Genomic DNA, 27,266 nt, shown 5'->3' on the forward strand with positions numbered 1-27,266 from the left:
AGCCTCCTACAAGAAGCAGCAAGCACTTCTGCTCTGTCGCAGATGAGCAGTGAAGAGAGACTACGCAGCTGATCACAGTCTCACATCATCTCTGCAGCGCTTTTAACCAGCCTTGAAATGTTTCCCACTTGAAAGGAGGAAGCACAATATACAAACTCAACTCTGACTAACATTTGTTTGGAAAACGAGGGTGAAGCCAGAGATGGCCCACTTGAGTTTCAAGAGTCGCTGATTTCCATTTCTCTTTTCTTTGTTTATCTATCCGCTTGAGTAAGACTTAACTCACTGAAGACGTCTAGCTATGTTCATCCAAATCTTACCTAACAAAAGTGCACATGTCTATATGTATATGATGGGAGGAGTCACTGTGGTCTCACTTATTATTTGGAGCCTTTCTCCTGCCTATCTTGATCTTTCTGGAGTCAGAGGTGAATCAGTTTGGTCAAGAAAAAAGAAAAAACAACTGGACAGTGGTCAATGGAAGCTTATTAATGAAAAACCATAGGCTATAGTTTTAAGCATAGTATTTACTAAGTACATTTTTTTTTATACAGAATAATCTGCAGCTCACTGATGTGAAGTCTCTAGTCTCTAGATAATGATACTATAACGAATTGCACAAAAAATGATGAATATCTTCTGGACGCAGCATCTTGCTTCATTAAAACAAGTAGTGGTACTATATTTTGTTGTAATGACATTTCTTTGAGGGTAGTATAGTGTCTTAGTGGTTAGCACTGTTGCCTCACAGCGAGAAGGTTCCCGGTTCGACTCCCTGGCCCAGCAGGGGTCTTTCTGTGTGGAGTTTGCATGTTCTCCCCGTGCTTGCGTGGGTTCCCTTCAGGTACTCCGGCTTCCTCCCACAGTCCAAAAACATGCATAGTAGGTTAATTGATGATTCTAACTTGCTTGTAGGTGTGAGTGTGAGTATGCCTGGTTGTCTGTCTCTATATGTGGCCCTGCAATGGACTGGTGACCTGTCCAGGTGAACCCCGGCCTCTCGCCTGTAATGAGCTGGGATAGGCTCCAGCAGACCCCGTGACCCTGCAAAGGATAAAGCGGGTATAGAAAATGGATGGATGGATGGATATTTCTTTGAGATCCTCTGTTTAAAAAAGGTGGGGAAGTACAAAGTGCTATTTGCTATTATTATTATCTTTCAGGCTCTGTTCTTAGCAGCTGTTTGAGGGAGGTTGAGGAGACACAAGTGACCTGGTGGGTCTCTCTGGGGATTGCTAGCTTCATGTGACGATACAAACATATTTTAAACACAGATTACCCCCAATTCCATGTGAAGCATGTTAGTGCTGTAGGAGCTGCCAGGTCGAGAGCAGATCATACCAAACTGATAAACGCTTAACTGGGTGTTTTATATCGCCATCACCACAGACAGCTGGTGCTTATTATTCTTCTAGGTAAAACTTCTTTGTGAACCATGCATTGACCTGACTCAAACTGTTAAAATGCCTGAACAAAATGTCCAGCTGTTTGGCAGATGTACCTCCAGAAATCCTGACCAGCACTCGCACACCATTCTTGTGTGTTTTAGGTTTTTATATGACAATGATAACAACTATTGTTCACATGGTCAAGGTTTTACTGGTGTTACAAGTTGTTGTTGTTGCTGTTGGGATTTCGGTGTGGTGCTGCATTGAAAACCTCTAGCTTCTAGCTAGATAATGTTGAAAAGATGTTTTCCTGAAGATTTACCATCAGAAAAAGTACTGGCACAATCCCATCGATAAATGTCTTTCTTAGGTGGAGTAGGGGATGTCTGTAAAATTTGCCAATGATGAGATGAATTTCAAACCTATAACCAAAGTGCTCAGCCGCTTCCCCTTTAGCATCCATCAAAATCAGCACCTGCAGACCATGTGAGTGCACGAACACACACTACCTGGTTATACACACTGAGTTTGCATGAGACCACAGAAACAAACAGAAAGTCCGGCTGACCGGGAGAAAGGTCGGCAAATCATTTCCCTTGGTCAAAGTAAACTAATTGAGTGGGTTTTTCAGTAAACCAGCATCCACAGATGACATATTAATTTTAGAGCACTTAAAGGATTGTTATTGGAATTTAAAAATGATTTTTCAACAATTAAATGAAAAACATCTTTTGAGGTGATCACCCACTAGATCTTAAAGTATATAACTGTTGATGATACTTTCTTCTTCTGTGGCCCCTATCTCTTGTGGGGTACTGCAAGGGTCCATTTTGGGTCCATTTCTCTGTCATTGGGATCACTTTTTAAGAAATACAACCTGCGCTTTCATTGCCCTGCAGATGATATACAAATATATTTTCCTATTAAATCTAAAGGTCTAAAATTCAATGCTCTGCTTGAACTTTTTGCATCTCACATAAAAAAAGGCAGAAATAGTTGTCTTTGAAGTTAGTTACTCATCTGTTTGTTAAAAACTTAAAAAACAGAATATTTACAGATAAACACATCGGTTCTGTTGTCAAAACTAACTTTTTCCAGTTACAACTGTTGGCCCAGGGGGAAGCCAAACTTATAATTTTGAAAGAGTTTTATAACAACTGGGCTGTTTTATGGTGTATATATTTAGATAATTCGTGTCTCCATCAGCCTCAGATGATCTCCTAACTGGTACAAGAAAACATGTGTCACAGTAATTCTATTTAGGTTACTGTTTTATTTTGAAATCCCATGTCCTTTTGTTTTAATTTTGTCTTGTCTTCCCTTGTTTCCATCGTTTCCACATGTGTCTCGTCAAGTCCTATGTGTATATCTTGTCTTGTCTTTCCCTTGCTCCCTGCTGATCTGCACTGTTCTCATCCTCATGTTTCTCACCATGTTTTTCTGATTTTTGTCAAGTTTAAGTTTTTAAGTTTAGTTTGTATCCTGCTCCGCAGCGTTTGTTGTTAATAAATCACATTCTTTTTGGAACTGCTGCTGCCTCCATCTCCTGCATCTGGGTCCTACATTCCTAAGCCATGACAACACGTTCATATCACCCCAGCTTTGGCATCACTACACTGGCTCCCTGTCCACTTCAAAATTGATTTTAACGTTTTTATTGCTTGTTCTTAAGGTTTTAAATGGGCTGTTACCATCATATTTGAGGGAACTCCTTCAGACTCCTTCATACTTCAGATGTTCCTTGTAGTTTCCAGATCCAGACTTGGAAACAGATGTATGCGGGCCTTTATCTGGAACACTCTCTGGAAAAACAAACTGTTACAAATTAGTACAGCTAGAATCGCTGCTAGAAATTCATTTCTTCCCACTGACCTTCAATTTGACCTTTAGACATTTTGTCATTTTATGTTAGTTGTGTTTTTTGTTATTATTTATAATGTTTCATTTTTTTATTTGTTTTTATTTAATTTAATTGTTTACCTCTAAAGCACTTTGGTTAGCCTCGTTGTTTTTAGATAAGTACATTTGCCCTGGACTTTGACCATGATAATTTGCTGTTAACAGCAATGCAAAAAATATGAGGAATAGTTATGGAGTATTCAATGCAAAGCACTGGCACACCTTAAAATGCAAATGAATTTTGATTCTCCGCTATGGTTTTAGTGCAAAGACTCCATCAGGCCTCCAAGAACAAGAATAGGAATATGGATGGATGGATGGGTGGATGGATTGATGCATGCATGATAGCTGTCTGAACAAAACTCTGCAAGATCACACCATCTCACAAAGTTACTATGTTGTTACTAAAAACTGCTAGCTTTGCCAGTTACTCCAATAGCAAACATAAAGACAAGTCTACAATATGTTAAGTGTACAGTAAAGGCAAAACAAAGGTAATTGTAGTAGCTTTTAAAGGACAGTGGTCTGCATATAAATGTAGAATTTGTGCTTGTGTGAAGAGGAAAAGAGGTGGAATCGCGTCTCAAAACATCTGTCCATTGTAAGGAACTTATTTAGATTTTAGTAGCTTTCATTTTTTAATCTCGTCTTTGTATAGTCTTAGCGGGGAGATCTGATATCTGTTCTTCAGATTCAGCATCACGTAAAAGCAACCAGATCCAGATTTGTTACTGTAAGTGAGTAAAAGATTACCCTGATTTCTGGGAAGTAAAACGTTAAAGGCGACAAAAAGGTTTGTTTTCAGTTAAAGTCTTCTTTAATTTCTGTATGTTAAAAGTTAAAAATATAAAAGGGAAAGGGGAAAAAAAGGACCGAACAATCAATGCGTGATCAGTACTTGTAATCAAACTCATTGATACGCATCACAGCCTGTAATCAGTTCCTGTTGCAGGCTGGTATTCGTGTTTTCATTTAGGGAATTTCATTAAATCTTCCTTTAAAAGATCCTCGGGCTGCCCAGGATGCACCGCTCTTCTGTGATCTACACATAGATTTTTCTGTGATGTTATTCTTTTTATGTCATGTGCCTCTGAAGGCCATTGTAAATCCTTCAGCTTGCACCTGCTGAGATAATCCATTTTGGACTTCGGGGTGTGTGTGGGATCATTAATTCCTTGTACCACTCGCTGTGGCACAAACACAACAAAAGATTGATTGACTTCAGTGTGAAATATTAGCAGAGGTTTTTGTTTTTTGCTCTCTTTTGACCTTAAACACCCTTTTGCTGATTTCACCAACAGATTTTAATTTTAATTTCATGGATCCAGAGGAGTTACTACTACAAGAGTTTTGAGTTACACTCATCAATATGAAAAGGTACCTAAAAAAACATCCTAAAAATATCTTAAACTGGTCATACCCTTTTCCTTCTAGAATTGTCCAGAAAAAATAATAAAAAATACTTGCAACTTGTATAAAATGTTCAATCGAATTACTCGAATTTCCAAGAAATGAATGCTAGTTCACAAAATTTCTTCTGGAGCAAGGAAAAACAGAGAAACATGAATTTAGTCACAAAGTCATTTCTGCACCAGCGCACCGGAGGGGATTCGTGTAATGGAGGTGGGTGACTTGACACGTTCAATCTGACCTGACAAAAAAAAAGAAAAAAAAGCTTCCCAACAAAGATCGAGGGGGAATCCTGGACAAACAACACACAAACCGTTTCATTATCTATGTCGTGAACTTAAATATCTGTAACTTTAAGCACATGAACAAAACCTTTGGAAGTTCTTGAATTTTCATCTGTTTTGTGTTATTTATGCCAGATAAAATAAAACTATGTTTCTGGGCTACGTATAAGGAAGTTTCTTTTTTTTTCTTTTTAAACTTTTTTAAACAAAATGCAAACTAGACAGAGCTTTATGTCTGCTGTGGATTTACCTGCCAGCTTACCATCCAGGAGCTCAACAAGGATGTCTACATTTGTTCTAAAGAAGAAAATAAAGGAAGGAAGGAACAATGCTTTTAACTCTAATCTAAAGTTATTTAACTACAGTTGTCCTCTGCCTCAGACAAGTTAGTGAGTTAACACTAGGTGAGTTTCCATTACACCTAGATTTACGCAGTACTTAAATATTGCAGAGAAACTGGTAATGGAAACACCTACTGTATAATAGAAAAAAAAGCTAACGCAAAAAACTTTTTACGCTTTCATGAGGTGGTTTTTCAGACATATCAATAGTCCAGTTTAGCACAAAAAGTGTAATGTAAACCCTTTTTGCAATATTGCATGTCTCCTGCAGCACTGGAGGTGATGTAGCTGGTTAATCTAAAACCACCAACACTTCCAGCTTGTTTGGCCTCACTAGCACGATGTAGATCAATGATCATCCTCTGTTGACTGTTTTCACCTTCCCGGTTTGGCAATTACAATAATTTGTCCAAAACTAAAGATGTTTCCGTCCATCTTCAAATAACTGTCATGTTTTCTCACAGGATGAGACTCCAGGAGAGCTGCACTCATAAAAAGAAAAAACACTGTTCATTAAAAAGCACCGGTGTCCTGCACTAGAACCTTTGTCACAATTTCAGAATTGTTGCTTTTGTTTCCCAAAAAACGCCTAATGGAAATACTAGCAAGTTCTGTCACTTTTACTGTGATCTGTGAACCCTTGCCTTCAATCTAACATTATCATCAGTTGGCAAGTCCTCCCAGGAGTGGACATGTCAGCAAGTTCATCCCAACGTCAGATGATGCAATTATTTCAAATAAATACATAAACAAGAATTAAAAATGGAAAAAAAAGACTAAGGTAATTTAAAAATGAAATAATTGAAAGCCCTTGAGCAATAACTCAAACTCACACTCACCATCTTCAACAGCAAAGCTGATGCTTCAGTGCCTGATGTATCATATTAAATACACACATTTCAGAGACCTCTGAACCACCCCATAATCAAAACAATTAGGCAAAATGTTTATACAATAAAAAAGGAGATCAAATTATCCAATGTATTGAAAATGAATTGTATAACTGTTAAAGACCAAAATTAGGGGCATTTTTAATTTCAATATCAAAAACACTTCAAAAGGAAAAATGAAAAAAACTGTTGTGTGTATTATCTAATAATTCCAACAATTAAGAGTAAAACAAAACAAACAAAAAAATAAAAGCACTGAGCTTTGCATCGGGGGGTTGCCAGGAGATGTCCCCTGTTTTAAGGACAGAATGATTTACCTTTTCAACACGATACTTGAATAAGATTCCTAGAACAATGTCCAACATGGAGATCCAACATGGAGGCGTTTGTACTTACTGGAACACAATCACAACATAACAGCATAAACGCAGCGTACTAAGTGTCAAGCACAGTAGAGGAGGTGTCATGATCTGGGCTAACAGCAGCCTGGGCACCATTAGCGTGGAGAAGACTTCATGGTAATTGAAAAGTATTTTAGACTCAGAGCTGTAGTTTGGTTTGGTCTGTTTGGCAGCAAAGGCTTGATCCCCAACACTCCGATGAACCTATGTCAGAGTGAGTGAAACGACCCAGTCAAAGTCTACACCTCCACCTGGCATAATGGTTTGTTCAATAATACAGAAAAAAAAAATAAAAGCTGGGGTCTGGTGAGGGATGAGGTCCATCCGTTTTGTTTCTTTCAGTCTGGTTGTGACCCCGTATTCATCATTTAATGTACTGAAGCTAATTTGGTTGTAAGTGGCCAGCTGCAGGCCCAGGTTGGGGGATAAACACACAGCTTTGTGCACTGCAGGGCAGTCCATCTCCTCTCCTCTCTATAACATCAGAGCCACTGTCTTCTTTTAGTCATACAGCACATACCTCTCATCCAAATGACCCCAATCACTTAATGCGGTTGGCACAAGGTCTGTCCTGTTGAAAGCCGCAGCCATCCATTATAGTCCGGCTTCTCCTGGTGCCACAGGTGGCTGTTCCAATAATGTCCTGCCTCTAACCCAGATAGGAGAGGCCAGAAATTAGATCAAAAACAGAGAGCTTCTCTCTCCCTGTGCAATCTGACAATAGGATGTTCTAAATCTGGGTGGAGGCCTTTGCTGTGTCTTATTCTCACCGGGTTCTTTAAAGTACCCAATTATCACTGAGCCTCATGAGAGGTGACCCACAACGGCCTCACGTCCCAGGAGGGGCCAAAGAAATAGGTCTCATTATATCAAGGTCAAGGTGGAGTTTCCTCCAGCATGGCAGCAGATTCATGTGTGGGGTTGTGGGTTTGGATGAGGTCAAAGGTGGAGGAAGAACGAGCAAAAGACGACTGAGAAATGACCAGAGAAGTGTGGTGCTTTACACCAGAGAATTCAAGCACTCACATAATGCAACAGAGGAAAAAACGTGAGTCCAAACTCAGAAATTAAAGAGGCCATCTATGTTTTTAACAGGTTCAATCCTGCAGGATCATTCCATGACTGTTGATAGTGTTTCAATACATTTCCATCCACTGACTTTTCCAAAGTTTTTTTTTTTGAGTTTTATTTTATTGCAATTGCAGTTCTAAGAAATAATAAATGCAACAATTTCCAAAGGAATTCCAATAATTGATATCATACATGAAACATGGAAACTCGGCCCAATGATTCTTCTGTTCTACTGGAGAGACGACAAGCAGCTGCAGACCAGAACATCTGAGCCACATGTGGGGAACGAGGAAACTTTACTCTCCCTCAGATGTAATATCGTGAAAGGAAACTTAAATAAATGTCATCTGAAGTTTGCTTTGTTGCCCTTTCAAACTACAGGAGAAAGAGCTCCACCTGATGTTTATATCAACAAATCAATTGGTGATCAATTGGTGATAGAATGAAGATTATTCTTCTTTTCTTTTACACATTTTCTCAAAATGCGTCATCCCCAGATAGCTAAGAATATTTGACCCGCATCTTCAGTTTCCTTTGGCCCACATTTGAGCTTGACTGACAGCATTGTGGCTATCTAAATCATTTGCCCAGATGGCCCAGTTCTCCCCCTCGTTTGTATGGCACCAGGCTCTCACGGCACTTGCTGTATCCCATGTCACAGAAGTGGCTTATAAAATCGGGGTCACATCTTGCTCATACAACACAGGCCAAAACCCAAGTCTGGCCCAGTTCAAGAAACCAAACAAGAGTAAGCCTTGGTCCGTTTTGTAAAAGCAACTTTACCTCCACAGCTGGTGGGGGAGCTTCTGAGCTCAACATTGCTAAAGTCCCTTTGTGTCCATTTGTACAATTAGAATCAGCAGTTTAACCTCAACATAGTTAAAAATCTTACTTTGGATGACTGAAGATGGTTTAAGATTTTAATATGTAGCATAAGAAAACCTGTTTGCACCAGAGTAAAACCAATAAACATGTAATTAAGAATCACATAAAAATAAGATATGCATCAACAAAGAGCTTAAAAATTATGTAGAGCTACCAAAACAAATACTGGCCCTACAGGGATGTCTTTTTTTATGTTATAAGTGATTTTAAATTGTATAATTCTTTCCAATTTCTTGAAAGAACAGCTGGAGGCAAAGACTGTTCACCTGGTTGCAGCTTCTCAGCTCGACCCCAATAAATACTCACAAGTCCTTCAGGGTCAGATAAGCCAATATCTTTTAAAGTTGATGAAATGTATCCGACTTTGATTAATCTTTTGTGACATGACGATAGTACAGGAGATTTTATTTCCATAACATTTATGGAGGAAAAAAAAGTTCACTAAAGGGTTGTTCCTGGGATCTAACACAACAGCCTGTGCAGTCATTCTTTTAGCCTTTTGATTGTAGTTTTAGTGCAAGAAAACAAATGTGGGATTGAGGGATGAAGGCTCGCCTGCTGGCATGTGATCATATTGCTGGCAAAAATCCTCACGCTTGGAGTGTCGGTAGCTGAAACAACCAAATAAGTGTTTGCAAAGCTTGGCCAGATAAAGATGACTTCATCTGTCCTGACTGAAGCAGGTTCTGCATGTTACATAACACAATACAGTTTAGAAAAATGATCAGCCTTCTTCAGATGCTGTATAGTAGTGTGATGCTCTCCTTTCACCTCGATGTCGTCGTCCAAAAACACTCCACTTAAGTTGGTATATCAAGTGAACCTGATAAAGTGGCCGGTGAGTGTATAAAATGCCATTGCTGTGCAGTAAACTAATTTAGTTTACATGGCAGTGCTGCAGAAGGCGAGCCCAGGACGGGTCGGTCCGCAGCGGCTGAGCCCGAGTGAAGCTGTGAGGACTGAGCTTTGTGCCGTGAGAATCATCGAAACAGTCATGATCTGTAATCAAAACAAGTTCCCACACACAAGGAGGCATTTGACTGTGTGTGTGTGTGTCAGAAAGTGACGCAAATAACAGAGTTTGCATATGTCTGGTGACAGCACAGATCCCTCAGCTGGTGACGGAGGGAGGACCCACAGTAGGAGAGAGACGAGAGGAAGGTGATTCAAATGGGCAGCAGCCCTTCAGCTGACCTTTACTGTTGCAGTGCCACTGAAGACCTCTCTCTTTATTTTTCTTGAATGATCTAAAACAGATGGCATTTGTGCTGCATAAATAGGAATTCTGCAACATAAATGTGCTTCATGACTGAAGGGCCGATCATCAGTGGAAAACAAATGTGAGGGGGTGATGTAGCTGTTGTGTTCAGTGCATATGACCTCATTCATGAGAATTGTTGCCCCCTTACAACTTCAGATTAGGTAAACACACATTGTTTTATTTGCCTGTAACCAAGTTCCAGTGTTACCAGACATTACAATACGACACGATACCCTTTATTGTCCCCATAGGGAACTTTGTTTTGGATTCGCAGAGTGCTGTGTCCTACATGCCTCCACAGTGTGATGGAAAACCAAAAAAACAAACAACATAAAAGATTCCACATGCTGTCATTGCACGCTACAAAATATTGCACATAAGAAGATGAACCCCCCCCCCTGTATAAATGGCCCTGAGCGTGGAAAGAACATGCAAACTCCACATAGAAAGGTCAAGATCCAAACCAGGAACCATCCAGCTGTGATGCAACGGCAGAAATCTCCAGCCTAAACCTAAAGTGTGAACACCTGTATAAAAGCAGAGGTTGTGACAGTTCGCCACCCTGAAGCATTCATTTTTGGCAAACAAAACCAAGGCAAGATATCAGCATTTAACTTTAGAAAAAAGATCTGGGAAAAAGTTTGTTTCATTTCCATACAATTAGCTTCATTGTCTCATATTATACCCCATAGTGGATATCCCAGCATTCAAACTACGAGGTCACACGAGACCTAACATATTTGATGATAAGGTCCACGACAGGACAATTAGAAAAAGAACTTCACAAGTACCATTTGTTTGGAGGGACTGCATGGATAAAGCCTCTTCTCTCTTCAAAGAAAGCAGCAGCACGACATCGGGAACAATGTTCTTCAGACAGATCAAACCAGAGTAGGAGGGTCTGGTGAAAACCAAACCACCTTTTAGGCACAGAGGTGGAGGAGTGATAGTTTGGGCCCATGAATCCCAGAATGATGAAGTTATGCATTTTGGCTCAGTTTTTGTTTTTGTAATATGTTGCAATGCTCGTCTAAAGTTGTATTAACCAGCTGGTTAGGAGAGGATATCTGAACATCACTGACTTATATTGTGTGCATGGCCAGCTCCATGTTGTTTATTGCTCCTCGTAGTTGTTGTCTTTGATTTTTATAATTCCTATCGCTTTTAATTTATTGACATCAACCTAGCTACCTGAATATAATCTCAAACATTTGCATGTAAATGTTAATGAATGTATGCTGTCAAACTTAAAATAAATAAATGAATCATTCATTCATCATGTACTGATGTCTAAACCCCAGTACATGGGTGGTTTCTTTATTAAGTCTCTGTAGCTGAGCACACATTTGTCAACACAAATGTCCCAACGATGCAGTGACTCAAGAAAATAAATATAAGTGTGCCATCATTCCTTAACTAAATCGTGATGTACATTCATGCCATTATTATCTTACGGTATCCGGAATTGTACAGGTCTCCTCTGAGCGGAACAAGAATCCATTTCTTCGGGGTGTTTCATTAACACAAGGACAATGCAGTCACTGCAAGCCTTTTCACTTTGGCCGAGACAGCTCTGGGAACCTGCATGAAGCTCTGAAAAGAGGCAGGAAACAGAGAGGAGGGAGCGTGGAGGCAGGAGAGCTGAGTCAATCCAGCGTGGGGGCTCTGGTGGCGCAGAGGGGCACTGAATCATCCAGAGCCTGATTGAATATTTCCTCCAATTCATATCATTATCACCCCGGTGATCATCAGCCCCATCAACAGCGCTGTTCCTGAGATCTCATATACGAGGAAGTGGGGAGACAGGAAGGTGCAGTCAGGAGCTCAGCGGGGCCGCAAGTTTAACTCAAGCAGCTCGGGTACAGACAGGAACCACTCGGCTCGAGCTGTTGGAGGTTTTTCCAACAAAAGTGCAAATGGGGGATTTGTTGACTTTGTGGGAAAAGGGCAAGACGCAGTGAAAGAGAACTATTGATGGCTTTAGTTTTGTGGGCAAGCCTGCCATTAGTCTGGGTACAGTATCTTCTGGAAGTTTGTGTGGGTTCACATCAACATCAATCCATTATTGACTGCAGCACAGAGACTCACTTAAGCCCACACAAGGAAAGGATGACAGCCGTCGTCATGTTCATGACATTTCTGTTTTTATTAGAAATGGATGTCATTTCAACCCGAGCAGTTCTGTCTTCTTTTGTTTTATTTTATAGTGTGCCATGCATACAAAATCCGATTCAAAGTGTCCATGTCAGTGCCTGATAGTTATACATTTTAAGGGGTTGATAAAGTCTTTTTTACTGTGCAATCAGTATTCACAGTTATGTACATTCAATTAGTCACCCTCACATCAAGCATCCTCGCAAAAGGAAACCAACATTAAAAGTAAAAAATTACAAAAAACTTCAAATGAAACAATATATTTCTCTTTTAAAAAGTAATTAATAACATGACTTAAATTATGATTGCTTCATCTTTAACCATAGGCACGTCGTAGATAGGTGAGGCGTTGCGGAGGCCGAATGGAGGCCGCGCGTCTCTTCGTCTCCTCGCTGCAGCTGATGTTTGTGTAAACAGAACCACCGAGCTAACCTGCAGCCCATTTATGGACCACTTCAAAAAGGAAAGAGAAAAACTGAACAATGTGGAAAAGTTGGCATCTGCTTCACCTCATCGCAGGGCAGCCATCTGATATGTGGGAACAGAACTAACTGCAATGTTTTGTGGCTAACAATGACTGGTTTCTTTGGTATAAAACTACCACGACCTCCTACAACTAAAAGAACCTCCTCCTCTGAACTGTATACAGTATTGACTGAAAAAAAACAACTCAAAAAACAAATCCTTATCTATTCTCTCTCCAAAAAATGGAAAACTTGATGCTGCGCTGGAAGTGACTGTGGCTGCATCTCTGCATCCATCACAGGTGGGCTTGAAGTGATGTCAGTGACGTTACACATTCAAGCACTTATCCTCATCTGTGGCATTAGTGAAGATGAACAAGTTTCCAACTCTAGATGACTGTGGGCAAGTGTGATACCTGGAAATCTAGCAGTCGTGCAATCGGTGATGTGATTTATCTGGCTGCCGCACCCCCTTTTTTGAAATTAAGTTTGCCTTACTGGTAAATAATAAGGCTATGGTGACTATTTTACAGGCTTCAAGTGCAACAATGATACATATGTGTTCACTACACCGTTAAGAAAATGTGAGAGTGACTTTTGATGGAGGACAGCTTTTAATCAGGGCTGTGAAAATAAATCAAGACAGTAAAAATAGTATGAAAGTGGTAAATAAATAAAGCTGAGAATAAAACTGAAGGCCTTTAAGAGATAAAGCATATTCCAGAGGCATTTATCGCTGATGTTAACCTCCATCATCATCCACACTGGTCTCATGATCAAGTTAAGTGGTAACTGAAGCTGAAAAAACTTCAGCACCTTGACTGAACGAAATTAAACCGGAATAAACTTTCCCTTATTTAAATGCAAAAACTATGGCTTTGTGTCATTGTCACCGGTTCTTCAGAGGGTCTCAGTTTGAGATGGGTGTTTTGGACTTACGTGGGGATGCATTGATCCTGTCCTTTAGTGAAAGACCTAAAAGTTTGCATCACCCGATGCTGTGGCATGAAAAGTAAAAATTAAAGGACGGAAAAAAGGTGAGTCGAAGGAAAGGAGAAGAAAGGGGAAGAAATAAAAAAAAACGGGACAACGAAGTGGAATGAGCTAGTAGGTCGCCACTCTCACTCTGCGGTGACTAATGAGACTCCTATGTCCTGGACTGTATTTTTAGGAGCCTCTATACGTCTACTGAGACATGCGAGTTGCCAAGGTGACCCGTTTTCACAGCGATCAACACGTAATCCGGAGTGGCTGCTGTTCAGGAGGAGAAAAGGCAGGAAAAAGAGGAGTACACTTCCCATTGAAGGTTGCAAATTTGGCACACTTCATGTCCTTTAACACAGCATCTTCAAGTGAAAACTTAGGGAGAAGAAAAAAAAACTATCCAAACAAAGAGAGAAGAAAAAAAAACAACCAACTGCCCCCTTTTCAGTGAAAGCACATGCTGATATACAGGATTCACCTAAGGCAAAGAGGATTGAGAATACGTGTGGAAAGTGCTGTGTGAGTGCCCCCCCACAGCTCATGTCCACGGTGCTGCAGAGGCACTGGTGTGGAGACAAGGATGCTGAGGGGCGTCCTGCTGGAGGAAAAGCACTCAATGGTGAGACAAACTTTTTCCCTCTGAGGCAGGACATGTCCTCTCCGAGATGCTCTCCCACTTCTTCCTTTGGGGACCTCTCATGGAGACATGTTGAGTAGCTTGGTAGATTTATTGGGGTAATTGATGGCCAGGCTGATGGCAGCAATGTTCTTCAGAGCCTGCACAAATCAGAAATAGATTATAGAATAGAGAAAGATTCACAAGCATCCAGGAGAAAAAGGAAATCTAGCGGCGTTAAAAGACGGACATGAGAATCCTTGTTTTTCATCCTCTCTGTGCAATGAGCTGAAAAAGTGGTACTGTGTCACTATAAACATAACTTTATAGAGCCAAAATACCTGACGTTTCGCTGACTTGTATTAGGATACCGACACAAAACACACCTTCGACACAAATTGCATCACGCAACCTTTTGGTCCAATCCAGATCAGTCTTGTTGGAACAGATCTGGCGCTTTGACGCCACGTCACACACCATCACCACCACCTCTGCCTGGTTATGGGAAGCTAGCGGGCTCCCTGCTCTCGCTACGTCCACCATGGCAGAGGTGCTGAAGAGGACAAAGACAAGCAAACTGGAGCAGGTGAGGAAGGGGAAAGAAACGACAGCGTGCGGGACTGGACGAGGGGATACATTTTCATCTGGGTTTTACAGTCCCTGACAAAAGTCTTGTCACTTATCCATTTTGTGGAAACAACAGCTTATTACCTGACTTTTAATCAATCCATTGGTTTTGGAAATGAAGGGGTTTTAGCTTTCATATGTGCCATTTCTAAAACTAGTGGATTAATTAAAAGTCAGGTTATAAACTGCTGTTTCTACAAAATGGCTACTTATGGCAACTTATCCCACCAAAATCCCAGTTCCAGGTAATCAATATAAAAATCTTTAACATTTAGTGTGAAGCAATCTTATCAGTTATCTTGGAGTACAAAGAAGTACTCTGTTGTACTACTTTGCATGATGGAATATTGGGGACATCTTCAAGGATGAAAAGAAAAAAAAAATCTGAAATTTAAGTTATTTAATAAAAATAAAAAGCCTGAAATATTACAAGAACAAAACCATAATTTTACAAGATCAAAAATGTCAAATGGGAAAAATACTTTGTGGAATTGAATAATGTATTTGTGCATCATTAAGTTAAACTTAAGCGCCCCCCCCCCCAATGTTTAGCACATTTGAACTTGTACGTGTGGCCAAAGAGCGCAATCGTAAGAATTCTTTGACTTGTAGTTTTGTTTAATGCTAAGAGATTATATTCAAATTGCAATCAATAAAATAAATCCCCTGTCCAAGTTAAATGATTTGGACCAGAAAGATGTTAAAACTTGAACCATTTAAATGTAGCTCATGGTGTTGATGACATAAACATCTTTCTTGACATCTTGATACCAGCAGACCGAGTAAACGCTGACAACGCTGAGACTATGTCATGTTTTAAATCAAATGTTTCTTCTTTTTTTAAACTCATCTAGCAGATGCAGAGCCAGATGTGTTTCAGTTCTCTCTGACGGGGCAAAGAACTTGACCTTGTGTGATGTTGTTATAAACTAGAGGCTCATCTGTATCACATGTGCATATCTGGATCCCCCATCTATCACGCAGTCGCTTCCACCTCTGATCAAAATAAGAAAACTGGGTCCTCCCAGAAATAAGACTAACTCAGTGCAGCAGAAGTGCAAAGACCTTTAGATTACATCTAAACAACCACTTCACGACACAGGAGGGTCAGCTGGTCAGGTGACGGCTCAACTCTCCACCTGGACCTCAGAGAGAAGCAGCACTGCTTTAATGAAAGCAACGAAAGAAAAACAGATGGTTTAAGAAGAGAATGAAGCGGGTCAATTATGTTAAACTGATGTGACCAGGTTAAATGAGGTCAAACACCTGCAGCTACCCTGCAGTTAGTCTGAACTGAAGAGGCCTTTTGGGTTAAAGCTAAATGTTTTAAAGAACCAAAAGAAGTTCTTCAATTAATGCCTGAAAACAGAATCAAACAAATCTCTGCTTTTTTTTAGACCTTTAGAATGCTGTATATGGCTATGGAAGGATAAAGCTAATTTTATTCACAATTCAACCAGACTAAACAAAAAACAATTGCTCAGTTTGCACGGTGATTAACTTGGGAGAGTGCATCTGTGAGTGGTGAAATTATGTCTGGTATGAGCAGCTGATTTAGAGGAGGAATTACAATCAGAAGCTTTTGGATGGATGACAATCAGGTGTGAGTGGGCGCCCATTTTTATTTAAAAAACAGATCCTTATCAAAGTTTCATCTCAAGAATACGTCTTTGTGGGTGTGCATCACAGCATTTACAAGGGGCACTTCAGAGAAGCTGACAAAAAAAGTCCTTGATGCTGAAAGGGCAGAAAAAGATTACGTAACCGTCTGTAAAGAGTCCTGGTCTCACGGTGAATAAGACATTTAAGACCATTGTTACACTTCTGAAGGAGTGCTTGCTCAACAGAGATCTCTTCAAAAACAAGATGTGTGACAGTCTGCAGGGTTACGAAGGAACTTGGGCCCCATTGGACAGGGTTCAAACAGACAAAACAAGTACATTTATACATCGTCTAAAAAAGGAGTTACCGCAGCCATGAAGGCATGAACTCTCCTCTTTTTGTGTCTATTCACAGTGGTTTGGGCGACATCAGTAGTGGACTTTCTCTGTAGGGACTGTATCCACGCTGTCAATTAAGAACAACGACATGTTTTAGAGAGGTCAGATGCTTAAAATAGCTTTTTATTTTGTGGTAGCTTTGTTGCTCCATGTGCTAATATCGACTTCAGTTTTGCAATGTCAAAACTCGGGTCATGTTGTTTTGATCCCTAACAAAAGTTTGCAGTCCTTGCCATCTAATAATAGAGCAAGGGTTGATTTAACCCTGAAATAATCCTTTTAGAGGAAGTGGATCATTCTATGAATACAAGACTCTTCTAAAGAGTGGTGAAAGATCACAAATAAGTGTTCAAAGAGCAGTGAAAGTCACAATCTTAACCAAACAGAAATGTGGAGGAACCTGACGTGAGCAGCTCACGTGATGAATCCCACCTGCGTCTCACGGTCAAAGCTGTTCTGTACAGAAAACGGACTTACAGTCAACTCAGATAATCACAGGTTAATGGAAATGTTTAAGATAAAGGTTCACTCACTAATATTGGGTGATTTTCTATCTATTAGACTAGTGTCTATTAGTGTCATTTTTAGCAGACGCTTTTATCCAAAGCGACTTACAGCGACTTGTGAGAGAACAAACACACCATTTCCCCTGGGGAGCAATTATGGTTAAGGGCCTTGCTCAGGGGCCCAAGGTGGTTGATCTTGGTTGCCATTCTGGGGCTTGAACCCGGGTCCTCCAGACCTCCTCTGTACTCACTAAACTACCCCTCCATAAGTGAAACATGTTTTGTCACTTTTCTATGTACTTGTAGGAACTGCTATGAAAGACTAAGACTTTGTGCAGAAATCTATTTGACCCTTTAGAGTTCATAACTCGTGAATTATAATTGAACTCAACTGCATGTCCACTGCTCAGCATGTTTGGGTTGGTTTCATTCGCTAAGATCGTACAAGTATCCCTCTTTACCCTGCCAGGTATCTGTTTACTCCCAAAAATCAGATTTACTTACTGCGCTTTAGAGCTCCGAAGTTTGTAATATTTTGGTAACTCATGGACCCTTAAAAAAAAAGATCTTTCTCAAGTGTTTTCTATAATCAAAACACAGATGCAGGGCCACACGAGTTTAGTTAACAAGAAAACTAAAGAGCGAGAAGCGTAATCTCCTGAACACTGCAGTCTATTGAGGTTTATAATGACCATAAATAACTAAGACACAAGAGCTTGAAGAAACTGTACCCTCCAGTAAGTGAAGCCCTTTTGAACATGTTTCCAGTCATCTGAAAGTGAACTTCAGCCCGTTTGCTCTCCCACTTTGCATCATCGTTATCACAACACTTTAGGTCTGCCGTGCCAAGTTACCCACGGTTTTGTTTTCAACCCGACAGGTATTAGGTAATAGCTCAACAGAGCCACCCACAATGTTTTTTCAGCACCCCACATCCTCTGCTCCTCTGAACCGCCTTCAGGCTCCGCTGCCTTATCGCGGGCCCCTCAGTACGGAGGACTCTGTGGCTCGCTCTGCCACAAATGCTAATGGACTGTAATTATCAAATACATTAGCCATGAGCACAGCCCACACACATTCACAACAAGAGGAAGGGGGTGCTGAGGGATCTGCTAGGTGTCAACAGCTTGGTGATTCACTGGCACGCGAAAAAAAATAAAAAGAGCCCAGCCGCGAGCTGACTCACAGCGACTGCTTAATGCGTGATGGAGAGTTACACAACACTTGAGGGTGCACGGACAACACCGATTCAGTTACCATCACCCACAGTAGTGGCCACTTGACAAGTGAACACGTCACAGATGACCTTAAGAGAGTTTGACTGAAGAGAAATGACAGGAGTTCTCAAGTAAGGAAATGACAGGAGTTCTCAAGTAAGGACGGAACAGGAGTTCAACTCTTACCATCGCTGTATGATTTAGGAGCTGCTCATCAGTGGTCATAGCCAGCAAGTACTCCTGCAGGATGCCCTGTGTCTGGAAAACACATCAAAGCATGCTCATTTACACATCTCCAACAACACTGAACATGCAAAGAAAACACACACAAAAAAAACCTCACAGGTCTGATACGCGTCATGAAGAGAGGGAGCTTCCTGACGGACTGCACTGTGACATTATGTAAGAGTTGTTTCGAGTTATAAATGAGGCGACCCGACCGCTTTTCACTTCCACATCGGCAATAAACTGAACAGTGGAATGTTGGGAAGTCAAATTTATAATAATTTATAATATATTAAGGGGGAGAGGAACCTGTTATGCATGTGCGGCGACTTGGGCAACAGAGATAAGAGTGCACCGAGGCTAAATGGGGTGAGACCAGCAAAAGAGAGCATTTACAGCCCAGAGACAGAGAATCACAGCCCTGGGCCGAGATTCTTTCTGCATTTCTGCAGTTAGCAGTGCGTAACATATTGTTTTGATGTCTAAATATAGCCTTCACTTCCTGGGGTGAGGAGTTCAGGGAATCTCAGTGGACTTGTCCAGACTCCCAGTGAAGACGGAGACTGTGGAGACCGACGCTAATATATGAACATCAATGAAAAAGAAACTTTTTTTTGAGGGCTCTGAGATATGCCCAGAGGGGGTTCAGTGGTGCGTTAAGCTGAAGTCAGATTTTTCACAATTTTCCAGCACGTCCACACAGGGTTGTAAGGCTTCAGGAAAGTTTATCTACGTCTGAGAAGCACTGACATCAGAGTCAGCAACCTTGAAATGTTATTGACTCATTTTTGGAGGTTGGTTGATTGTTTGTGGAGCACTGCTGGTAGATACTACCAGAAGATGGTATTCAGTTCCACACTTTAAAAAGTGACTTAAAAAACAACTATATGGTCCCAATGTAGCGTAGCAAGATGATTACTCTTGTCTAGAAAATATAGATGGCAAAATACAATAACTTCTCTCTCTGTGTGCTCAGAAAAGTCAAACTGAGCAGGTCTCAGGAGCCAAGATGAATTTTAGATGTGATCAAGTGCTGGACATGATCAACAGCAGCAAACACATGTTGGGTGTATACATGAGAGATCACGCCAATATTCTGCTGGATGAAGCTGCTAGGAAGTGCCAGTCCCCATCATGTATCATTGCAGACAGACAGACTGCAAAGTCCATGAAGGGAAAGTGAGCTGCTGAGATCCGCTACTGCCCCCTGGTGTCTACAGATACACACTCCTCTGCATCGGCTCGTCATTTTAACAAGACAAGATGGTTGCAGAGGGGAGCAGAAAGCCTGTCCTAATTCAAATTTCATGTCGGATCCCAAGCTCTTCTGGCGCTGTCAGGTTCAGTTGCATCTAGATGGGAACCTCCTGGCTGACGTCGCGTTCATAATCCCTGAGACGGCTCTTAATAATTCAAGAAACCTGAGAAGCTCATAAAAAAAGACGAAGCAAAAATGATAAGGATAGTGTCTGTTCCTCTCTGAAGCAGCAGGGTGGCGTGAGTCTGCGTGGTACTGTGCTGTTCGGCAGATGGACGGGGTGGGCTCTGGCGCTGGGCCATCACAGAACAGGTGGGACGAGTGGAAAAACATGGTCATCTCACAGAAAGACGCATAAACGGAGACAGGGACTCGAAAAAAGGAAAACAGTCATGTTGACTAAATTATCTTCTCAAAAATCATCGAGGTAGGCAGAAACAAAAAATAAAGGTTTGTATACAATCAGCTGTGTTTAACCCTCACTTTACTTAACCTACAAAATCAACAAAGCTGTCATCACAGCCATCACCAGCAAACAAAGAGCTGAATGTGCCCCTGCCACACCTCTCGCTTCAGAAGCAATGCCTTTACAAAACAAGACATGCTCTGCTTCTGTTATACGTTTATACTGTACACGTCTTTCACCACACTCACAATGGCACGGGCCTCGGCGATGAAGAAGAGCTCGGTTAGGGCTCTGTGAAGAGGCAGCAGCACAGTGATACTGGTAGGATCCTGGCCCAGGTTGTTTTCCATCATCATGAAGAGCTGCCACAGAGGCCGCAGCAGCGTCAATGCGCAAGGTCTGCAGCGTAAATAAAGAAATAAATCAGATCAGTGCAAAGATAAACAATCGCGTTTGTGCAGGGAGACAATTTAGGGAAAACAAAGCTGTTTTTGTGACAGAAAGTTTCACGCACTAACATGTATCACCTGTAGGGTAAAGCCACTGTTTTCATACTTGAAAACTAAAAGACACTATTACACATATCTGGTGAAAAGGAAAACTTATATCAAAATATTTAAAATGATGAGAGTCAGATGGTGACCAACGAGGGTTTTTCTATTACCGATGCCGGTTTTTAGAAATCAGGACAGCTAATGGCCAATTTATGTTGCCGTTTTTTTCCCTTTTTTTTTTTTTTTTTTTTTTTTTTTTTAAATGGTTAATAAATTGTGACTCTGCACTTCCTCTACAAAAGACAAAAGTTTGATATTGACAAATAATGCACATATGTGCCCAATTTACATAATTATTAAATAAATAACATGTTTTGAAAGTGAAATTAATTGAATAAAACAAGGAGCAGTGTCATTTGTAACAACACAGGGCTGTTGCAGATATACCCGTCTCAGGCAATGGTTGATGCCAGTTGCTAAAAAAAATGCCCAATAATAGCCAAGATTAATCGGTGCACCAATTAGTTGGTGTGTTTCTAGCCTGAGATATTATCTGTAATTTTCTTGTGGGTTCATGTTTTTGAGTACAGCCTGATGAACAACATCTCATTCCAGACTCATTAAAGAAAAAAAAAGTACAGAATAATTTAAGTGACAATGAACAATCTAAAATGTCAAGAGTCTGACATGTACACCCCCCCAAACTTTAACAACAAAACTCCACCAAATAATGAGTAAATAATTAGAAAGAAAAGGGCAGAATGGAACAGGTTTCAGTGCAGCACATTTTGAACGTGTATTGTTTTATAAAATGTCTCTCTCTTTCTTCTAAGTTCATATAGTATTAATCCTTCATCATCTATATCCACTTATTTCTATATTGGGCATAGTGGATCTGCAGGTACTGAGCATTCTAACTAGAATCATTCCTGCTTTGACCAGATATATGGGTACTATGTTTTGGGTGAGATGTTTATGTTTTGCATTTATTTTACAGAAGAAATGTGGGAGAAACTTTTGGAAGAAACCCAGCGAGGCCGGACTTACGTCTGTGATTGACACTGCAGCAGACGGAGCAACAGGTGAATGGCCTTAAGCCGCTGGTTACCAGTCTGACGACATGCCACGCCCACTTGCCACTCCCAGATATCTCCCAGTGGCAAATGATTGAGCACTTGATCATCGGCTAACAACTGCTTCAGTATTTCAAACCCTGGTTAGGGCCATGCAAAAGAAGATTACAGAGAGTTACATTTGAAAGGGAAAGCAGTTTATAAACTGAACTCGAACTGATGTTTATCTGCTTTAATGTAACGCACCTGTCTGAAAACGTCCCCTGTGGCCTCCGGTAACCGTAAACTTGTAGCCCCACTCTGTATTGCTCATGTCCGACATAAACCTGTAATACAGGGTATCACCTACCAGAAAGCCAGAAGACATCTGTGAGCAGGCATCATTTCAAAGCAAACTTAAAAAGACAAACCGTTTCATTTTCAAACATCTGGGAAATTTTCAGAGGATTCTTTATTAACCGTCCTCACCTGGGATTTCAAAGTCAGACCATTTCTGAGGAGATCCACTGAAGTTGTGAACGTCCTGGAGGAAATCACTGCTGCTCGACATGATGAGCTCATCACAGCCCTCCTCTGTGTAGCAGCGGGAGTCAAATTTCACAGACAGGTGGATGGCTCCGGGGATGTGCACTTTATCCTACAGATGAAAGTGACAAAAAATATCCACAAAATAAGATAAGGGTTAAATCATTTCTGAACATATGATGTACTCCAATATTTATCTGAACACACGTGCAGACAGAAACTGGCGGCAGAGTGACGGAGGAGGGACTGCAGAGCTTTTTAATGATGGAGGATTTCATTTTGGACATATTACTGAGTAGGAGTGTCTCTGCACCTCAAATACTGAATTTCCTTTCATGTTGCCAACTGCAAATACACACAAAACAGGGGATACGTGAGATAAAAAGAAAGGTTTCCCCACCTCGAAGTTGGTGTTGTTGTCATATGGATGTTTGGACTCCCTGACCTGCACGGCCATACCGGGCTCCTCCATGAACTGGCAAGCAGTGAGAGACAGACTGCACAGCATACTCTGGCTGCAGCCCTTCAGTACCCTCTGGAGAATCTGATTATCAAAGGAAAGCTATTACGTTAACTTTGCACCAAACTTGATCTTTTTTTAAATCAGTAGGAACTCTTCAATCTGCCTCCTGCTCACCTTCTCCCAGAGCGGCCTCTCCTCCAGCTGCATTAGCATATCCAGGATGTACGCCATATGTGAGGCCCCGCTCAGCTCCAAGGCCTCCTCGCTCAGCGCTGCCCCTGCAGGCCAGTCTGCCAGCAGCGAGGCCAGCACGTGGCGAGCGTACAGGGTTGCGATGGCCTGGTTGACCTTCACCAGGTACTGACGAACCGACCGATTGCTGCGGACGTCCAGCTCTTTGTGCAGCAGAGCCGAGCTTTTGGAGCGTCTCTGTTTAGCGTAGCTGAGCTGCAAGTCCGTCTCTGAATTGGTGATGAGCTTCTGGGCCACAACATTGATCTCTTCTGTGGCCTTTTCACAGTGACTTGGTTTGGACTGTTGGAGGAAGGAGATGAGGGGGTAAAAATAAACCATCCAGGGATATCACAACTTTACATTTTTGTATATTCTTGTATATATATATTTAACAACCTACCATACAAGACACCACTATCATATCAGTGTCCACAGCCTTTGTGTTTCTGTCCTCTAAGCGATGCCGTCTGGAAGGCTGCCACTTCTGCGCCAATGTTCGAATCGTCTCATCTGTTTTTATCTCTTCTCCATCAAATCTGACAATAAGACAAAGGCAAGAATGATAAAATATAACCTTTACCATGGAGGAACATATAAAGAAGGTGAACCCTGTTTTTAGAGGCATGCTATGTAGCTGTACTACTCTTAATGACAGGGAGGAAGCGCGTCACGAGAACGTTCATGTGCATATTTCGATTTGTGCTACACGATTTGGGGGGAGCAACCCCCCAAATCTCTGTGCTATTCAGGGTAACATGGATCCGGTAGCCGCCCCATCTCCAGCACCCACCGCTGCATCTGCCAGCTGTGTGTTTGGTTGACCGCCATGTTACGTAGTACCACTCGATAACGCATCCTGACTCTTGCTTATGAGTTTGACACGGCTTTAAAATTATGTTGTTGTTTTGCTTTTTTCTTTTATTAAATATACTTGCATTTATTTGGTTGATTTTCAAATAGCCTAAAGAGTAATTCCCAAAGCTTTAAAACTGACCTTTTCTGCACCTCCAGGAAGAAAGAGTCAGTCCTCTTCATCTGCAGCTCATACATGGCTCGCAGGATTGGCAGAGGGGCATTTAAGGCATCATGGGTGATCTGCATTGAAAGTTGAAAAACAGATTATAGCATCCTACTATTTCAGTCTCTGCACGCTAGTATTAGTATCTCTCATCACCTGGAAGCAAATCTTTGTCTCTTCATCTAAACCTTCTAGGGGATCAGGCCTGTTGATGTCGGTATCGTCAGCACAGGAACTGGAGTGGTCCGAGTCATGCTCCTTGTCCGGATCTCTCTGGTCTCGATCGGGGTCTTGAGCCATAGAATGGATCTCTCTCTTGGAGGAGTAGAGCATGATGGAAAGGATCTCCAGGTCTCGCAGCAGCCACAGCTTACTAAACCCTGTCCCCTTACTGCACTTCCTCACGAGTAGCTGGGTCAGCCCTGACTGCTGGATGGCCTCATGAGCTTGCTCCACTCCATGCTTCTACATGAGAGAACAAAGTCAAATTAGAAAACTACACCTGAACAGAAAGACTCTGCATTTGTAGATAATTTAAGCACAAATACTTTGAGCGTATTGTAGAGGCCTTTAAGAGCCAAGGACAGGACCCAGGAAGCCTCCACAGCGTCGGGAGAGACACCGTCCACACTGATCTGCAACAGGTGGCGGATGATGGAGGTGAAATTGCTCAGGTAGCAATTGAGAAACATTTTTTGGCAGCCCTGGCTTTCCGACTGTCCTGGTAGACTGTTTGTGGTGGAATCCTGAGACTGGATGAGCTGGTAATCCTTCACTATGAGAGAGGGGAGAAACGCAGCAGGTTAATGGCATGTCAGGGTTATCACTTTGCCCTCCGCTCCATTGCTGCATTCTTGTGGAAGGGTAAGGCTGGTCTAAGTATTTCTGTTTCAGAAGGGCAGCTGTAGGGGAAGGACTACCTACAGGGGCTTTCACAAAGAATGCGCAAAGCGGCGGCTACCGCCGGCTTTCCCATTCATTGTGTATGCGCTGCCGCGTTAGGGCGGCGAGCTCGGCGGCGCGCAAGAGGGTGCATGCCGCGGGGTTTGCGCGGCGGCAAGCGCGCAGGCTGCCGCGGCGAATTGAACATTTTTTTATTTCCCCGTGCCCCCCTGTGACGACATCTCGGCGCGTCCAATGGGAGAGAAGGTGGTGGAGGGTGAAAAAAAACTTGCAGGTTGTAGATCAGAGACGATCAACATCGAGGAAAGAATTATCTTGGCTGTGAGTCTGTGTGAGGAGCTGTGGGATGCGAGACTGCAGGCCTATCGGGACATCATTAAAAAGGGACAAAAGTGGAGATAAATCTCCCAGAATTTGGACATACCAGGCGTGTTTAAAAGTGGTAGAAATGTGATATTCTTTTAACAATAAAATGTTAGTTTAAAATAAAATATAGCATTTCCATGCCTCATATCAGGATCAATTGAATCATTTATCAATATATGGTTATGAAAAGACCACGTGTCAATACTTTTGTAAACTGAAGCACATACTTTACTACATGTCCATTCAGTATATCTAAAAATCTAGAGATGACTGACATGAGCTAAAAAACAACAACATAGTTCAGAAAGGTTTTTTAATAAAATATGTTTTTAACTATTTACAGTGGATGACTTGAAGAAAAAATGGAAGGACTTGAGGGACAGATATATAAAGGAGAGGAAGGGAGGCCAGGCGTTCAGTTGTAGTGATGAAGCCTGAAGTTGGTTGATCCTGCTGAGGCTCCAACTCTCCCCAACAGGCTGTAACTGCTCCCTGTTCAGCCTGAAGTAGACCTGGCCATCATGGAGCTGTAGCTCCAGAACGAGCCTGTATTCCCCCAAATCCTGTCTTCATGAGGATTTCATGAACCCTCCTTGCTGCTGCTCGTCGTCTCCTCCTCCTCAGAAGAACTAAAGCCAGGGCTTTTCTTTGAAGCAGGGATAGATGCATTTTGCAAACCGAGCTGTAGCTACTGTACGCCCCAACGAGTGGGAAAACGGCACCGGACCGGAAAAACTTTTTTTTCGGTCGCCTAGCAACTTGCAACAAATATGTACGCGATGCACGCATTGCGCGTCTTGCTCTGCGGGGAGTCTGTGCCCACCCCGGCGGTGTGTATGGCGCAAACCGCGTTCTATGTGAAAGGGTCTTAACAGCTTTTTGGGCCTACACTTCAAATGGAGTCCTATCTGAAATCAAATAACAAAGTTACATTTAAAAGAAAGTATTACAACCACTATTTTTTTCTAATTTTATACCATAACAATGAATAATGTTCCTTAACATAAAGTTAGGGAGGGAAAAGGTTGGTCACTGTATATTGATCTGTTAGTTGTTATCAGTTGGGTAACTTATAATTCAATCTCAGATACTGAATCAGCTCCAATTACCCAAAGACCATTTGGCAAAGTTTAAACCTGACCTAGACCCTACATGTGACAGGAGTACACAAGCTCCAGGTGCCCCGCGCCCCATTTAGAGAGGCTACAGTCCTCTTGCAGCCGGCCCTGGTTTGAGTCCCGGCCTGTGGCACTTTGCTGCATATCTTCATCTCCTCTGTCTGCCCCAATTTACTGTCAGGCAACTTTCAATGTATCTGATTAAAAATCAAAGAAAAAAAGAAAGAAAGAGACGGAGAGACAGAGACAGAGGCCGCGTTCAGACTGCAGGCAAATCTGATTCATATCTGATTCCTTCTCATATCCGATTTTCAGGGATGACTGTCCACACTGTTTTTAGCAAGTGTCCAAATCGCATCTGGCTCTGTTCAGACTGGGCCACATCATTTACCCCTTTTACACCAAGCTGGTTCCAGGGCTGGTTCTGGGCTAGAGCCAGACTTAGCACCAGTTCTTTGGTTTTACACAGCCTAAGCACCGGCTCCTGGCTCTCAAAACTGGTGCTACAGGAGAACGGGGTCTTTGCTGGGCCAGGGTAAGAACCACGTTACGTCGGGAGCTCGTGCTTACGTCAGGGGCTGGGGACGGTGTTACTGAACAAACAAAGCAGAATAAACACGGAAGAGCGCCGTTTTTAAACAACGGAGCGTTGAAGACGGCGGTTAAGTTAGCAGACTCTTTTATTATTACATCAATTTATTTAATAATGGATGTAAAACAGAAGCAGCAGTGGTCTACGGTACAATCCATCAGCAGTAACGTCGGCGGGCACGGAGCCCGCCGAC

The 27,266-nt window shown here is 41.8% G+C and overlaps 1 protein-coding gene across 2 annotated transcripts in view; it reads right to left on the reverse strand.

Moving 5' to 3' along the window:
• Positions 1-11,958: 11,958 nt before the first annotated feature.
• Positions 11,959-27,266, reverse strand: part of zzef1 (zinc finger, ZZ-type with EF hand domain 1) — a 37,881-nt gene continuing 22,573 nt past the window's right edge. For both annotated transcript variants that reach the window (XM_061740150.1, XM_061740149.1), the window contains 12 exons: positions 24,643-24,869; positions 24,251-24,559; positions 24,071-24,171; positions 23,477-23,612; positions 23,017-23,376; positions 22,780-22,923; positions 22,323-22,491; positions 22,101-22,199; positions 21,829-21,994; positions 20,536-20,686; positions 18,585-18,656; positions 11,959-14,209 (listed from right to left, as the gene is read on the reverse strand). In XM_061740150.1, coding sequence (XP_061596134.1) covers positions 14,129-14,209; positions 18,585-18,656; positions 20,536-20,686; positions 21,829-21,994; positions 22,101-22,199; positions 22,323-22,491; positions 22,780-22,923; positions 23,017-23,376; positions 23,477-23,612; positions 24,071-24,171; positions 24,251-24,559; positions 24,643-24,869 — 2,015 coding nt within the window. In that variant the 3' untranslated portion in view covers positions 11,959-14,128. The remainder of the gene's footprint in view (positions 14,210-18,584; positions 18,657-20,535; positions 20,687-21,828; positions 21,995-22,100; positions 22,200-22,322; positions 22,492-22,779; positions 22,924-23,016; positions 23,377-23,476; positions 23,613-24,070; positions 24,172-24,250; positions 24,560-24,642; positions 24,870-27,266) is intronic.

This window comes from Cololabis saira, chromosome 14 (genome assembly GCF_033807715.1).
Source record: "Cololabis saira isolate AMF1-May2022 chromosome 14, fColSai1.1, whole genome shotgun sequence".
NCBI classification, from domain to species: domain Eukaryota; kingdom Metazoa; phylum Chordata; class Actinopteri; order Beloniformes; family Belonidae; genus Cololabis; species Cololabis saira.